General features: G+C 45.0%; 1 protein-coding gene across 1 annotated transcript in view; it reads left to right on the top strand.

The window, feature by feature from the left end:
- CNTNAP4 (contactin associated protein family member 4) overlaps positions 1-15,210 on the top strand; it is a 456,846-nt gene that overhangs the window by 259,154 nt on the left and 182,482 nt on the right. The window contains exon 4 of the mRNA XM_060235480.1: positions 2,000-2,147. Within this exon, the coding sequence (XP_060091463.1) occupies positions 2,000-2,147 (148 nt within the window). The remainder of the gene's footprint in view (positions 1-1,999; positions 2,148-15,210) is intronic.

Here is a 15,210-nt window from a genome sequence, read left to right as displayed (position 1 = left end):
CCTATGTGAGTCTGTATCAGGTGTGTTGGGAAGTGGCGGGTGATTCTGGTGGATTTTGCCTGCCCATCCCTCCCTTATGTAGCCAAAAACCTCATTTTTCCAGGCTTCTGATTACCACAGCTTTTTCCACCCACCCTCCCTGTAATTTGGTTGTCACATGGAAGAAGAAGAATTGCAGATTTATACCCCGCCCTTCTCCCTGAACCACTCAGAGAGGCTTACAGCCAATTTGGTGTAGTGGTTAAGTGTGCGGACACTTATCTGGGAGAACCGGGTTTGATTCCCAGGAGGGGAGGAAGGTAAAGGAGATTGTGAGCCACTCTGAGACTCTTCGGAGTGGAGGGTGGGATATAAATCCAATATCTTTTTCTTCCTATATCTTCTCCCCCCACAACAGACATCCTGTGAGGTGGGTGAGACTGAGAGGCTCTAACAGCAGCTGCCCTTTCAAGGACAAGGCTGAGAGGGCTCTCACAGCAGCTGCCATTTCAAGGAAGAAGAAGAAATTGGATTTGTATGTCGCTCTTCACTCTGAAACTCAGAGTCTTGGAGTGGTTTACAATCTCCTTTACCTTCCTCCCCCACAATAGACATCCTGTAAGGTAGATGGGGCTGAATGAGCTCTCACAGAAGTTGCCCTTTCCAGGACATCTCTGTGAGAGCTATGGCTGACCTACAGCCATTCCAGCAGTTGCAAGTGGAGAAGTGGGGAATCAAACCTGGTTCTCGTAGATAAAAGTCCTCTTTGTTAACCACTACTCCAAATTGTTTTCCATAACTACCACAGCTTTTGGCTGTTTGGGCATGGGGTGGATCCTTTGGGTTAGGAAGACAATGTATGTATGCCCAGAACATCCTGCAGTTCTGGGATTCTTGTGGTAGAGCCAACTTCAGTAGCATGCCCAACATGGGGGCTGTTGGTAGGGCTCTCACCACCAGATGGCCAAGGGGACTATGCTGTGGCTGGCACCTACACAGCTCTCCAGAGAGGTTTTTTTCCCACTTTTTGGTAGCACCCTAGCAGGTAGGTAGGGGGCGCAGGATTATCAGGCTGTGGCCACTTTATTTTCCAAAGTCAAGGTGCCACTGTCAGTTCCTTGCCTGTGCCCCCTCCCATGCCCCTGTGACCCACAATGCTTATTACCTGATTCTTTTAACTGAAGATGCCAGGAACTAAACCTTAGACCTTTTGCATGAAAGCAGATACTCTGCCACTGAGCCATGGTCCTAATCATAGTTGCTTTCAGATCTAACTATTATAATGCACTTCAAAAGTTCTGCTCTCTTTTTGACTGGTGCAGGCTTGAAGGAGCCCATTTCACCAATTCTAACAATTGGGAATTTTGAAGCTTCTTCAGACAGGTAAATAGAGATTACAGGTAAATCCAGTGAAAGAAGCATAATTTGCCATCTTTCTCTGTCTTTACACTTTCTTCCGTCTTAATCCCAGGAACAATCAATTCCCAATGGAGAGGTAAGTTAAGACTCAGAGGCAATTGCTCCCTTTAGAATCCTCTGATTTTGGCTTATAACTGGTCATATTTAATGTAGTGGATACTAATATTTCCCTAATATATCCCTACAGCCTCTGAGGAATAATGAGCATAAATGGTACTGAACGTACATATGTATATATCTATCTGTATCTGATATAAAGCATCAATAGCATCCATAGCATTAGTTTGTTGCAGCAACAAGTGTTTTTATAAGCAAGTGCAAAAACAGCATACTAATTACAAAGGAAAATTTGCAGTTAAGGAGACAAATAGAAGCAATTATAGTTGTCCCAATCCCATTGCCATAACAAACATTTTGAAGAGTGAACAAGGTCAGAGTTAACTTTTCCTGCCTCATTTTGTAGGTGTATCCTATGTTGTCATAAGTCTGCATCCACATTACTCAATGTTGCACATGAAAAAAGGCTTGATTTACAGGAGAGAGGTAATACCATAATTAAAACTAGTTAGCAAAAGTTGACTTTTAAAAATATCCCTTTTAGGCTTTTTCAGGAAACACAAATGCAGACAGCGTGGTGTATTATAAACTCCAGCATTCCATCAAAGCAAGATTTCTACGATTTATCCCTTTGGATTGGAACCCTAATGGCAGGATTGGAATGCGAATTGAGGTCTATGGTTGTGCTTATAGTAAGTAATGGCTCTTTTTAACAAATAAGCTGAAATACTTATTCAGTTATAGAAGCTTTTCAAAATGAAAATGAAGTTCAATTTGTCATGTTAATTGGCTTTGTCTGTTAGAAAAACATTTTAGACTAGATCTGTATTTTTGTATTCTGTAGCAGCGTTTTGCTTTTCTTTATTATCTTCCTGTTTGCACATGGAGGTCAATGGTACCACATAATGAGCTAGAATATTTCTCAATCATACTAATTTAAGGGGAAATTTCACTTATACATTTTGTCTCGCAAATAGCCCTGTGTTGTTTTCCTTATATTTCAGATAGGTGGTTAAGGCTGACAGAGTGTTGTTTGCCTAAGACATCTTAGTATGTTTGGACAGAAGCAAGTCTTGCATTGAGAACTTTATGGAACACAGCTATACTAAATTTCTGGAATAGGAATACTATGCTGTCTTCTTAGAAATTAAATAACCTAACAAGCTTACATTTGCCCATATCACAAAGGGATCACAGATGAAACTGTTGGCTGGGGCCCTACCACACAGCTCAGCAAAATTTGAAGACTTCTTCCTTACTAATAAGGAGACTTCCTGCAGCTTCAGCTGCTTTTCATCAATTGGGAAAAAAAAAGGTAAAGGTAGTCCCCTGTGCAAGCACCAGTCGTTTCCGACTCTGGGGTGATGTTGCTTTCACAACATTTTCACAGCAGACTTTTTACGGGGTGGTTTGCCATCGTCTTCCCCAGTCATCTACACTTTGCTGAGTAGTATAGTAATATTAATGGCATTTCTTTTAATAATTTAGTTCACATTTTGGCTTACTTTTGTTTTTGTTTTTAATCTAAAGTTCATAAAACAGAAAAGAAGGATAATATACAAGTTAGCATAGATAGGTTTCATTTTATCACTAGTGGTGGTGGAAGCACAAACAGTAATGCTAATTAATTCATCAATTGATTTTTATTTATCTGCTGCCCTGTGCAAGGATGGGTGGCAATTTATTAAAAATAGATTGAACTTGTAATTTGTTACTGACTTGATGATGTCCCAGTTTTAATGATCTAATTTTCTTGGTGGAAATGTGCTGATTAAAAAAAAGTGGAGGATGCACTGACAGTTCCAGTGTCCTCCTTTGAACTAACCTTACCAAAGTAAGTTATCCTCATTTTACTAGCACAAGGGAGGGGGGATTCCTAGTAGGATTGTGCTGAATATTAATGACTGGTTAAAAGGTAGGGATGTAAAATCTATCACATTCATTCTGACTCAGATACTACATTAGCAGTGACAGGGCCAGATGGTGCCAGGGTCCCAATTTGTCCAACTGTTTCTGATACTTTTAAGTTATTCAGGCCAAGGATGTGAAGTGGTTCTTGGAAGTTTTAGGCCTACCACCTGCTTATATGACGATGGCTCTTCGTGGCTACTAAAATTTGTTGACTCCTGGACGCAGAAGATCTCAATAACTAAAGTCTGGTCTTAAATGTTCTATTCCTGATCACAGTGATTGAACTGGTGGTGGCTAGACAATTTCAAGTTTGCCTGGATTAAGCAGATTGTTTGGATCCTTTCCACTTTGATTTTAAATCTGGGACTAAAACAGCACTGGTCGCCTTGGTGGATAACCTATACTGGAAGAGGGAGTATGACTCTGCTGATCCTCTTGAACCTCTCAGTGGTATTCAGTACCATTGATCATGGTACCTTTCTAGGCTGCCTTTCTGTGCTTGGATTGGGGGCAATGCTTCCTCTAAGCTGTGGAGTCTTGTGAGCAAAATTTGTATTTTGTGAGCAACTGGCATTAAAGTTGTGAGCAAGTGATTTAGCTTCTGCAAAATTAGTTTGCTCCAGGGTTATCCTTCCTGAGCTAAGACAAAAATGTGTGAGCCAGATGCTAAAAAATTGTCAGTTGGCTCACACTAACTCAGAGGGATCCAGGTGGGCAGCCATGTTGGTCTGAAGCAACAGAACAAAGTTGGAGTGCATTAGCACCTTTAGGACTAACAAAGTTTTATTCACAATGTAAGCTTTCATGTGCTAGAAGCATACTTCATCAGACAATAGTATGGGATGGAATTCGCAGTCCTACATAGAGTGAGCAGTGGGCAGTGCCCATAGAGTGGGCAGTGAATTAGTATGCAAAATAGTGGAAATGCTTTTAGCAGATTAAAAGTATCAAAAGTTGGAATCTGGTAATCATCAGTTTGTGTTGACTGGGCAAAAAAACCCAGCAAAGGCAATAAGCATCAGAATTGGAGATTGATGTCCATGTCATTAGATTTCCTAAGTGTTAAGTGTAATAAATAAGAGTCTGTTATAACGTTCCATTGGTCTCCTCAAAAGCATGGGTTAAAATAACAACATTTTAATGTATAGTTTAGCTTAGAGAGAACACTGATTGGGGGGTACTGTTTTGCAGTGGTTCCAGAGCTACCTGAAAGCTGGGTTTCTGCTAGGGGGTCTGCTGCTTAGCTCCTTGATCTTTGGCCTGTGGAATCCTGTCCCTTATGCTCTTCAGTATCTATATGAAACTGCTGGGGATCATCCATGAAGCTATCATGAAGGTAGAATGCCAGCAGGGGGGTGGGGGCTTTCCAATGTTTTGCATTGTGTCACATGTATGACTATCTGCCCACAGGACAGAAATCTTGGGTGTGTGCTCGATGCAAGGAGCTCCTGGTCCTCAGGGAACGAGTTCGTACCCTTGAGACTGAGGTGACTGACCTGGAGAAGCAGAGGCAGTCAGTTAGGCACTCACAAAAGACTCTCGGGGACGTGTTAGTTGAGCCCCGATCTAAACGTGGCAGCCCCGTTGCTGCCAGGGAGCATGAGGGTAAAGAAGGAACAGGGCACCGGACTGAGGATAAGGGGAATGGACCCTCAGAAGGGACCACTTCTTCGGTTGGTGAACGGGAATCCTTTCGCGCCAAGGAACCATCCCTGGGCAGGGAGAGAGGGAGAATCTTGGTAGTTGGTGATTCGATCCTTAGGCAAGAAGACGTGGGTGGCCAACCACGTACTGACCGTATGGTGACTTGCCTGCCTGGTGCAAAGGTAGCGGACATTACGCATGTAGTAGATAGACTGATACACAGTGCTGGGGAGGAGCCGGTGGTCGTGGTGCATGTTGGCACCAACGATGTGGGGAAATGCAGTTGGGAGGTCCTAAAGGAAAAATTTAGGCTGCTAGGTGGGAGACTTAAGACCAGGACCTCCAAGGTAGCCTTCTCGGAAGTGCTACCTGTTCCACATGCAGGGCTGGAGAGACAGGCACAAATAAGAAGTCTTAATGTGTGGATGAGACGATGGTGCTAGGAGGAAGGGTTTAAGTTTGTTAGGGACTGGGATGCTTTCTGGAACAAGCGGGAGCTATACAAAAAAGAAGGTCTCCACATGTCCCCAGATGGAACCAGGCTGCTGGCGCTTAAAATCAAAAAGGTGGCAGAGCAGTTTTTAAACTAAATCTAGGGGGAAAGCCAACAGGAGATGAAATGTCTCTGGTTCAGGAAGACTCATCTCAGAGATGAAGGGTTAGCTGATACTTTTCTACTGGGTAATGGAACAGAGTTGTCCACTGAGATGGTGACAAACAGAATAAACTGCCTGCCAGAGTCTCGAGGTGGCTGGAGGAAGGTGGTGGGCCTAGCTTGCCTAGGAAATTATAGATGTTTGTACGCAAATGTTAGAAGTCTTCGAAGTAAAATTGGTGAGTTGGAATGTTTAGTGTTGGGGGAAAACATAGATATTGTGGGAATATCAAAAACTTGGTGGAATGAGGAGAATCAGTGGGACACGGTGATTCCTGGATATAAGTTATATCGGAAGGAGAGGGGGGGAAGGGTTGGAGGTGGGGTGGCTCTGTATGTCAGAGAGGGCATACGGTCCAGTAAGACTGAGGTCAGAGAATTAGACTCCCTTATAGAAATGCTTTGGGTTGAAATAGAGGGCCCAAAAGGCAATTTAACTATGGGAGTTTTTTATCGCCCACCAAATCAAAAGACAGAGGACGACTATAATATGATGGAAGGCTTAAAGATGGTGGCTAAATGAAAAAAACTGTGTCATCCTAGGTGATTTTAACTACCCGCAGATTGATTGGGTCAATATGTGTTCTGGTCGAGAGAAAGAGACTGAGTTTCTAGATGCTCTCAATGACTGTACTATGGAGCAGATGGTCACAGAGCCTATCAGGGGTGGGGTGATCCTGGATTTGGCCCTAAGTAATGCCCAAGACCTGATGAGAGATGTAAAAGTGATCGCACCGCTTGGGAGCAGTGACCATAACGTTATTGATTTCACTATTTGCATAAATAGGGAGTTGCCCCAAAAGACCAGCACAACCACGTTTAACTTTAAACGGGGTAAATTCTCTGAGATGAGGAGGCATGTGAAGAGGAAACTGAAAGGAAAAGTAAATACAGTCAAAACCCTTGGGGAAGCTTGGAGGCTATTTAAAACTACAATCCTAAAAGCACAGATAAAATATATATCACAAGTTAGGAAAGGTACAAACAGGTATAAGAGAAGGCCTGCATGGTTAACAAACAATGTAATGGAAGCTGTAAAAGGTAAGAAGGACTCCTTTAAGAAATGGAAAGCTAGTCCAAGGGAAATTAATAAAAGGGAACACAGGCGATGGCAAATCAAATGCAAGACTGTGATCAGGCAAGCAAAAAGGGACTATGAGGAGCATATTGCAAAAAACATAAAGACCAACAATAAAAATTTCTTCAAATATATTAGAAGCAGGAAACCAGCCAGGGAGGCAGTGGGCCCTTGGATGACCAGGGGGTCAAAGGATTACTGAAGGAGGATAGGGAAATGGCTGAGAAGCTAAATGAATGTTTTGCCTCCGTCTTCACTGTGGAAGATGAGAAGTGTTTGCCTGCTCCGGAACCACTTCTATTGGAACGGGTGTTGAAAGACCTGAGCCAGATTGAGGTGACAAGAGAGGAGGTCCTAAAACTGATGGACGAATTAAAAACTAATAAGTCACCAGTTCCGGATGGCATACATCCAAGAGTTCTTAAAGAACTCAAAGTTGAACTTGTGGATCTCCTGACAAAAATATGTAATCTTTCATTGAAATCTGCCTCCGTTCCTGAGGACTGGAAGGTAGCAAATGTCACTCCCATCTTTAAAAGGGGTTCCAGAGGAGATCCGGGTAACTACAGGCCAGTCAGTCTGACTTCAATACCGGGAAAGTTGGTAGAAACCATTATCAAAGACAGAATGAACATGAGTTATTGAGGAAGACTCAGCATGTGTTCTGTAAGGGAAGATCTTGCCTCTCTAATCTGTTACGTTTCTTTGAGGGGGTGAACAAACATGTGGACAAAGGAGACCCAATAGATATTGTTTACCTTGACTTTCAGAAAGCTTTTGATAAAGTTCCTCTTCAAAGGCTCCTTAGTAAGCTCGAGAGTCATGGAGTAAAAGGACAGGTCCTCTTGTGGATCAAAAAAAGGCTAATTAATAGGAACCAGAGAGTGAATATAAATGGGCAGTCTTCACAGTGGAGGACGGTAAGCAGTGGAGTGCCACAGGGCTCAGTACTGGGTCCTATGCTCTTTAACCTGTTCATAAATGATTTAGAGTTGAGAGTAAGCAGTGAAGTGGCCAAGTTTGCGGATGACACTAAATTGTCCAGGGTGGTAAGAACCAGAGAGGATTGTGAGGAACTCCAAAGAGATCTGTTGAGGCTGGGTGAGTGGGCGTCAACATGGCAGATGAGATTCAATGTGGCCAAGTGCAAAGTAATGCACGTTGGGGCCAAGAATCCCAGCTGCAAATACAAGTTGATGGGGTGTGAACTGGCAGAGACTGACCAAGAGAGAGATCTTGGGGTCATGGTAGATAACTCACTGAAAAGGTCAAGACAGTGTGCGATTGCAATAAAAAAGGCCAATGCCATGCTGGGAATTATTAGGGAGGGAATTGAAAATAAATCAGCCACTATCATAATGCCCCTGTATAAATTGATGGTGCGGTCTCATTTGGAATACTGTGTGCAATTCTGGTCACCGCACCTCAAAAAAAATATTATAGCATTGGAAAATGTGCAGAAAAGGGCAACTAGAATGATTACAGGTTTGGAATACTTTCCCTATGAAGAAAGGTTAAAATGCTTGGGGCTCTTTAGCTTGGAGAAATGTCGACTGTGGGGTGACATGATAGAGGTTTACAAGATTGTGCATGGGATAGAGAAGGTAGAGAAAGAAGTACTCAGAATACAAGAACTCGTGGGCATTCAATGAAATTTCTGAGCAGTTGGGTTAGAACGGATAAAAGGAGGTACTTCTTCACCCAAAGGGTGATTAACATGTGGAATTCACTGCCACAGGAGGTGGTGGTGGCTACAAGCATAGCCAGCTTCAAGAGAGGGTTAGATAAAAATATGGAGCAGAGGTCCATCAGTGGCTATTAGCCACAGTGTGTGTGTGTGTATGTATATATATATATATATATATATATATATATATATATATATATATATATATATATATATATATATATATATATATATATATATATATATATATATATATATAAAAATTTGGCCACTGTGTGATACAGAGTGTTGGATTGGATGGGCCATTGGCCTGATCCAACATGGCTTCTCTTATGTTCTTATCCAGACACTTGAGCTGGGCTTTAAAGTCTCACCTGTTCTGGTTACAGTTGCAATCCCCTTGATGAAACAAGTCCTTAGTCTGGGGTGCTCTTGGAACCAGATCTACTGCTTTATATTCAGGTGGCAGCTATGGACAAGTTCAGCTAGTGAACTAGCTGTAGGGTTTTCAGCCTACCACCAGGTTTCCAGCCTACCACCAGGTGCAGGGGTTTCCCTGATTTCAGGGCCTCTAACTTGCTGCCGTGGAACTAGCTGGCAAGGGAGACCTGCCACTGAAGAGCACCAGCATGTTATAATGTGCCCAGAATTATGACATCACCCAGAAGTGATGTTATCCTGGCTGGCATGTTGCAAGTCAGACTCTCTAGCACTAACCATAGAGTTTCCTCCCAAGTGCTAGAGAGTCCCCCATGACGTGCCCAGCATGATAACTTCATTTCTGGGTGACATCATCACACCCTATAGCAAAGCTTGCATGAGGAACCAGGGCTCTTTTTTTAGCAGGAGCTCCTCTGCATATTAGGCCATGCTCCCTGATTTAGCCAATCCTCCAAGAGTTTAGAGGGCTCTTAGTACAGGGCCTACTGTAAGCTCCAAGAGGATTGGCTACATTGGAAGGGCATGACCTAATATGCTGAGGAGCTCCTGCTAGAAAAAGAGCCCTGATGAGGAAGATCCCCCACTGACTGCCAGGTAAGATCTGGCAGCCCTAGCTAGCGGCAGCCTTTCATGGGCAGAAAAGATATGGCCACAGTAGTGCATGCCCTGGTTATGTCTGGATTAAATTATTGCAATGTGCTCTACATGGCCTTGACAAAGTGTTCAGAATCTTCATTTGGTTCAGAAAGTTGCAGCCAGGATGTTGATTTAAGTGGATTGTTTGGACTATATCACTCTAGTCTTGACCTACCTATTACAGGGTTGCAATCTGTTTCCACTCACATTTCAAGGAGCTGGTGTTGAACTTTAAAGCCTTATAACATTTGGGACCAACATACTTATTGCAGACATTTTCTGAGGTCCTGCTTTGGATTTTCCCACCCTCTGAAATTAGGCAGTGGCAACCTGGGATAGGGCCTTCTTGGTCATGGTACCAAAACTTTGGAACTGTCTTCCCAAGACTTTCTGTTCCCTTTTCAGGACTTGTCTGTCTCGTTCTGTTGTTGTCTTCTTCCTGCAGGTGATGACTTTTTAAAAATTTACATTTCATCAGTAGTCCCTCCTTCTTGCCCAATATTTCATTTTTTTTATATTTCTATATGTGTATTTTAGCTCTGGTTTTTATTGTTTTATTGATATTTTTGTGGGTTTTTATTATTTTTTGATGTGGTTTTATTATACATATATATATATTAAATGTGTTAGCTGTCTTTGTGACCATTATGAGGTCAGAAAGACAGAGTATAATTTCAGTGAAATAAAATAAATAAATGAAATAAAAATGGGAAAAAATCCCAGGATTATCAGTTTAATGGGAATAATGGAATGTCAAATGGTTTCCTTTATAATACTGTGTAGTCAAGATGAAATGAAACTTATTCAATTATTTATTGAAATTTTTCCAGTGTAGTTTGGAGAAGAGTCTGTGACTTAATGGCAGACCATATTCCAAGTTCAATCTCCAGCATCTCCATTCAAAAGAATCAGATAGTGGATAAAGTGAAAGACTCTGAGACTCTGCATGAGATGCAGAAAAGTAGCTGCAAGTCAGAGTAGACAATGCCATTCTTCATAGACCAGTGGTCTGACATTATAATGCATTTCCATTTCAGCAGAAGCATATTTCTATTCTGATATAGCCATTTGCAAATCTTTCTTTTAGTTGTTTCAGTTATGTTCTGCCATTTTTCCCCTTGGAATGTTGTGGTCTCCTTCTGTGAACATTTGCTAAGGGTTTCATATTATATGTCCCATAGTGATGTAATTGGACTGTTCACACAGTTGTTAGGACACTGATTCTGAATGGTTGGTTTGCGTTTTTACAGTGGCTGATCTTTGTTCAGAGATAGCCCTCTGTGTTAAGTATCCTTAACAGTATGTATAAGGGTTCAAGAAAAAGGAATGTTTATGTGAAAAGAAAGATCAACCACTACCTTCCCCCCCCCCAAAGGTGTCCCTGGCTGGCCTTCAGACATTATGGCCACCCTACGAGGTATCTCCATGGCCAGGGTACATGCAGCCCATCTCTGTTCCAGGGCCAGGCTGTACACCATCTAGATGCTCCCGGGTGCTCCTCTTTTCACTAGCTCACTTCTGGGCTGGCTTGCTGCTGCCCTGAGCTGGTGGTGTGTACCCAGCTGTAGATTCTCTGACAGAGTGGGATGCAGACTGAGACTGATTTCCCATTCACCTTACACCACTCTTACATTCCTTTTCTCAGCAGGGCTTCCTTCTGAATTCACACTATCTGCCCTGGGGCTGCAGCTAGCATCGGCTTTTTTGTGCAGCAAACAGAAACTGTTTTTTACACTAGACAATACTGACTTTCGTGGACCCAAGCACTGATTCAGTGTAAGGGAGCTTTGTGTTTGTGTGTTTGTGCAATTTTGTTCTCAGATCCTGTATTTACTTCATCAGTATATGGGATAAGGCACTTTCTCAACTGTGCTGCATAATGCAGCCTATTTATTTTGTCCTGTTTGCATCCAGAGTGCTCATGCTCCCATCTGCTGCTCCCTGGGCAATCCCTGGTGCTCCCTGGGTGCTTCTTGGCCACACAAACACAAAGCTCCCTTACACTGAATCAGTGCTTGGATCCACGAAAGTCAGTATTGTCTAGTCCAGTCACAAACACAAAGCTCCCTTACACTGAATCAGTGCTTGGGTCCACCAAAGTCAGCATTGACTAGTCCAGTCACAAACACAAAGCTCCCTTACACTGAATCAGTGCTTGGGTCCACCAAAGTCAGTATTGTCTACTCCAGTCACAAACACAAAGCTCCCTTACACTGAATCAGTGCTTGGGTCCACCAAAGTCAGCATTGTCTAGTCCAGTCACAAACACAAAGCTCCCTTACACTGAATCAGTGCTTGGGTCCACAAAAGTCAGTATTGTCTAGTCCAGTCACAAACACAAAGCTCCCTTACACTGAATCAGTGCTTGGGTCCACCAAAGTCAGTATTGTCTACTCCAGGGGTGGCCAGAGGGAGGGAGGGAGGGAGGAAGGAGGGAGGGAGGGAAGGAAGGGAGGAAGAAAGGAAGGAAGGAAGGAAGGAGGGAGGGAGGGAGGAAGGAGGGAGGGAAGGAAGGGAGGAGGGAGGGAGGGAGGGAAGGAGGGAAGGAAGGAAGGAAGGAAGGAGGGAGGGAGGGAGGGAAGGAAGGAAGGAGGGAAGGAAGGAAGGGAGGAAGGGAGGGAAGGAGGGAAGGAAGAAAGGAAAGAAGGGAGGAAGGAGGGAGGGAGGGAGGGAAGGAAGGAAGGAAGGAAGGAAGGAAGGAGGGAAGGAAGGAAGGAAGGGAGGAGGGAGGGAGGGAAGGGAGGGAGGGAGGGAAGGAAGAAAGGAAGGAAGGGAGGAGGGAGGAAGGGAAAGAGGGAAGGAAGGAAGAAAGGAAGGAAGGAAGGAGGGAGGGAGGAAGGAGGGAGGGAAGGAAGGAAGGGAGGAAGAAAGGAAGGAGGGAGGGGAAGGAGGGAGGGAGGGAAGGAAGGCCGGCCGCCCCCTCCCGCCAGCAGCCCCCCCCTCCCTGCTTACTTACCTTGTTCCAGGGCGGGTGGCGGCCTCTCCTCCGGCCTCCTGGTGCTGCTGGCGGGGCTGGCAGCGGCCTCTCCGTGGCCTCCGCTGGTCGGCACTGGTCGCCAGAGGCCCTCCAGAGTCTCTGGAGGGCCTCCCGGGACCAGCGCCGGCACCTCCGCGGCCTCTCCGCGGCCTCCGCTGGTCGCTGGAGGCCCTCCAGAGTCTCTGGAGGGCCTCCAGCGACCAGCGGAGGACGCGGAGAGGCCTTCGCTGGTCGGCACTGGTCGCCGGAGGCCCTCCAGAGTCTCTGGAGGGCCTCCCGGGACCAGCGCCGGCGCCTCCGTGGCCTCTCCGTGGCCTCCGCTGGTCGCTGGAGGCCCTCCAGAGACTCTGGAGGGCCTCCAGCGACCAGCGGAGGCCGCAGAGAGGCCTCCGCCACTGCCGCCGGGCCCCGCGCGCAGGCGGGGAAGGCGGCGAGTGAGTGAGGGAGTGTCCCTGCGCGTGCGCAGGGGCCCTGCACACGCGCAGGGACGCTCCCTCCGTCACTCGCCGCCTTCCCCGCCGGCGCCCGCAGCCCACTGCCTCCGGGGCTGGCTAAACCGGGACCTCTAATGGTCCCGGTATAGCCAGCCCGGGAGGCGGGAATAGGGGGCCAGAACCGGGACATTCCCGGGTGCCCGGGACGGTCTGGCCACCCTATACCTCAGAGCCTCCTTGGAAATTAGGTACCACTTTGGAAGTGGTACCTTTCTGAGGTGGCTTCCCTACTGACCAGGATGGGGTGCAGATGGGATGGGGATAGCAAGCAGCTGTGTGTGTTTGGATGCACTTTTTAGATCCACTTGCCTACCATTCCCAGGGTGGCTTAAATCACCCATCTGTAACCAGTTTACTAGTGACCTGAGTAGATGAGAAGAAAGATCCTTTAAGCTTCATGGACTTACAAAGAGATACTAACATAGCATTCCTTCATGGGCATTTCCACAGGGAGGGGAAAAAGTTACTACTTATACTGTTATCCCATTCACAGTTCTAGGAAGGATAGGCTTCCCAATCCCCAGGTCCCAGCGGGGGATCCCCTGGTTTTACAGGCTTCCCCTCGCCCCCAGCCAGCTGGCCAGTGGAGGGAAATCATGTCCCCACCGCAACCAGTACCTCTAGATCTCCGGCAGGTTAAGAAACTTGTAAACAGGACCTGTTTTAAAATGCCTTTGTGTGTGTGTGTGTACCTGTTTAAAGTTGAGCAGGAAGCAGGAAGTACTTCAAGGGGAAGTGTCAGAAGCAGAGCCTCCATTTGTTTTGCTTTCATTTCACAGCAAGTAAGAGTGTGTGTGAGAGAGAAAGCACTGTAGCCCCTGTATTTGTCAGAAGTTGTTGTAGAGGAACTAGACTCAGTGAGAGAGAGAGTACTTTTCAGAAGTCTTTGTAGGGGAGGCAGTAATAGTGTATGTCTGTCTCTGTGCTTGTTATGCATTTCAAAGTCTTTGTATGGAGCCTGCTTTCTCCACCTCTCTCTCTTTCGTTTGCCTGTGTTAGGCTGAAGAACAGCAGTTCCTGTGAGTAAAGCCTCAGTGAGATCACAAAAACGTGAGCTTGCAAACTCTGCATTTTGGCTGCTTTTTGTATGTTTACACTTTCATTTACTAAAATTGCAGCTATTGGGGATGAGGAAATGATGACTATTCAGGTGAACTGCACTGCTGTATTTTTATGCATTTATTTTGGAAATGGGAAAGTCTGGCTCCGCCCCAAAGTCTCCTGGCTCCACCCCCATCTCCTAGCTCCAGCCCCAAATATTTTTTGAATTTGACTTGGCAACCCTAGGAAAGGAAAACTTTTAAAAAAAAAAACACAACATAAAAGAATGCATTTTAAGATTTTTTTTTAAAGATAAGATGAACATTGTGCTAACATAGGAAATTGTAGGTACCTTCATTGATCCAAAGCAAAACTGACTTTAATTGTTTGTATCAGGCTAAAATGTATACTAGTACTGTTATTATGGACTTCCAAGAGAGCCAATGTGGTGTAGTGTTTAAGAGCCATGGATTGAAATCTGGAGAACTGGGTTTTATACCCCTGTCCTCCACACAAAGCCTGCTAGTGACCTTAGGCCAATCACAGTTCTCTCAGAACTCTCTTAGCCCCATCTAGGGGGAGGGACAGTGGCTCAGTGGTAGAGTATCTGCTTGGTAAGCAGAAGGTCCCAGGTTCAATTCCCGGCATCTCCAACTAAAAAGGGTCCAGGCAAGTAGGCGTGAAAAACCTCAGCTTGAGACCCTGGAGAGCCTCTGCCTGTTTGAGTAGACAATACTGACTTCGATGGACCGAGGGTCTGATTCAACATAAGGCAGTTTCATATGTTTGTATGTACCTCACAAGGTGGCTGTTGTGGGGAGAGGAAGGGAAGGAGGTTATAAACTACTTTGAGATTCCTTAAGGTAGAGAAAAGCAAGGTATAATACCAACTCTTCCTCCTCTTCCTCCTTCTTTGCTTTTTAAGGGATCTATGTATGTCACCTGGTGTTAGGGCCAAACTAGATGTTACTTGAGCCACATCAGGAGCATGATTCAATCTCAGTGCACTTGGGGATACCATGGGCATAAGCAATCATACATTGTGGATTCATTTCAATGGGATTTGCATACGCTCCTAGTGAATTGTGGTCAAAATGTGCAATTTTTGGATAGACAGACAGACAGACAGACAGACAGACAGACAGACAGACAGACAGACAGACAGATAGATAGATAGATAGATAGATAGAT

Source organism: Heteronotia binoei, chromosome 4 (assembly GCF_032191835.1).
Source record: "Heteronotia binoei isolate CCM8104 ecotype False Entrance Well chromosome 4, APGP_CSIRO_Hbin_v1, whole genome shotgun sequence".
Lineage (NCBI taxonomy): Eukaryota > Metazoa > Chordata > Lepidosauria > Squamata > Gekkonidae > Heteronotia > Heteronotia binoei.
Note: the sequence above shows the minus strand (reverse complement) of the source record. Positions and strands in the feature narration are given on the sequence as shown.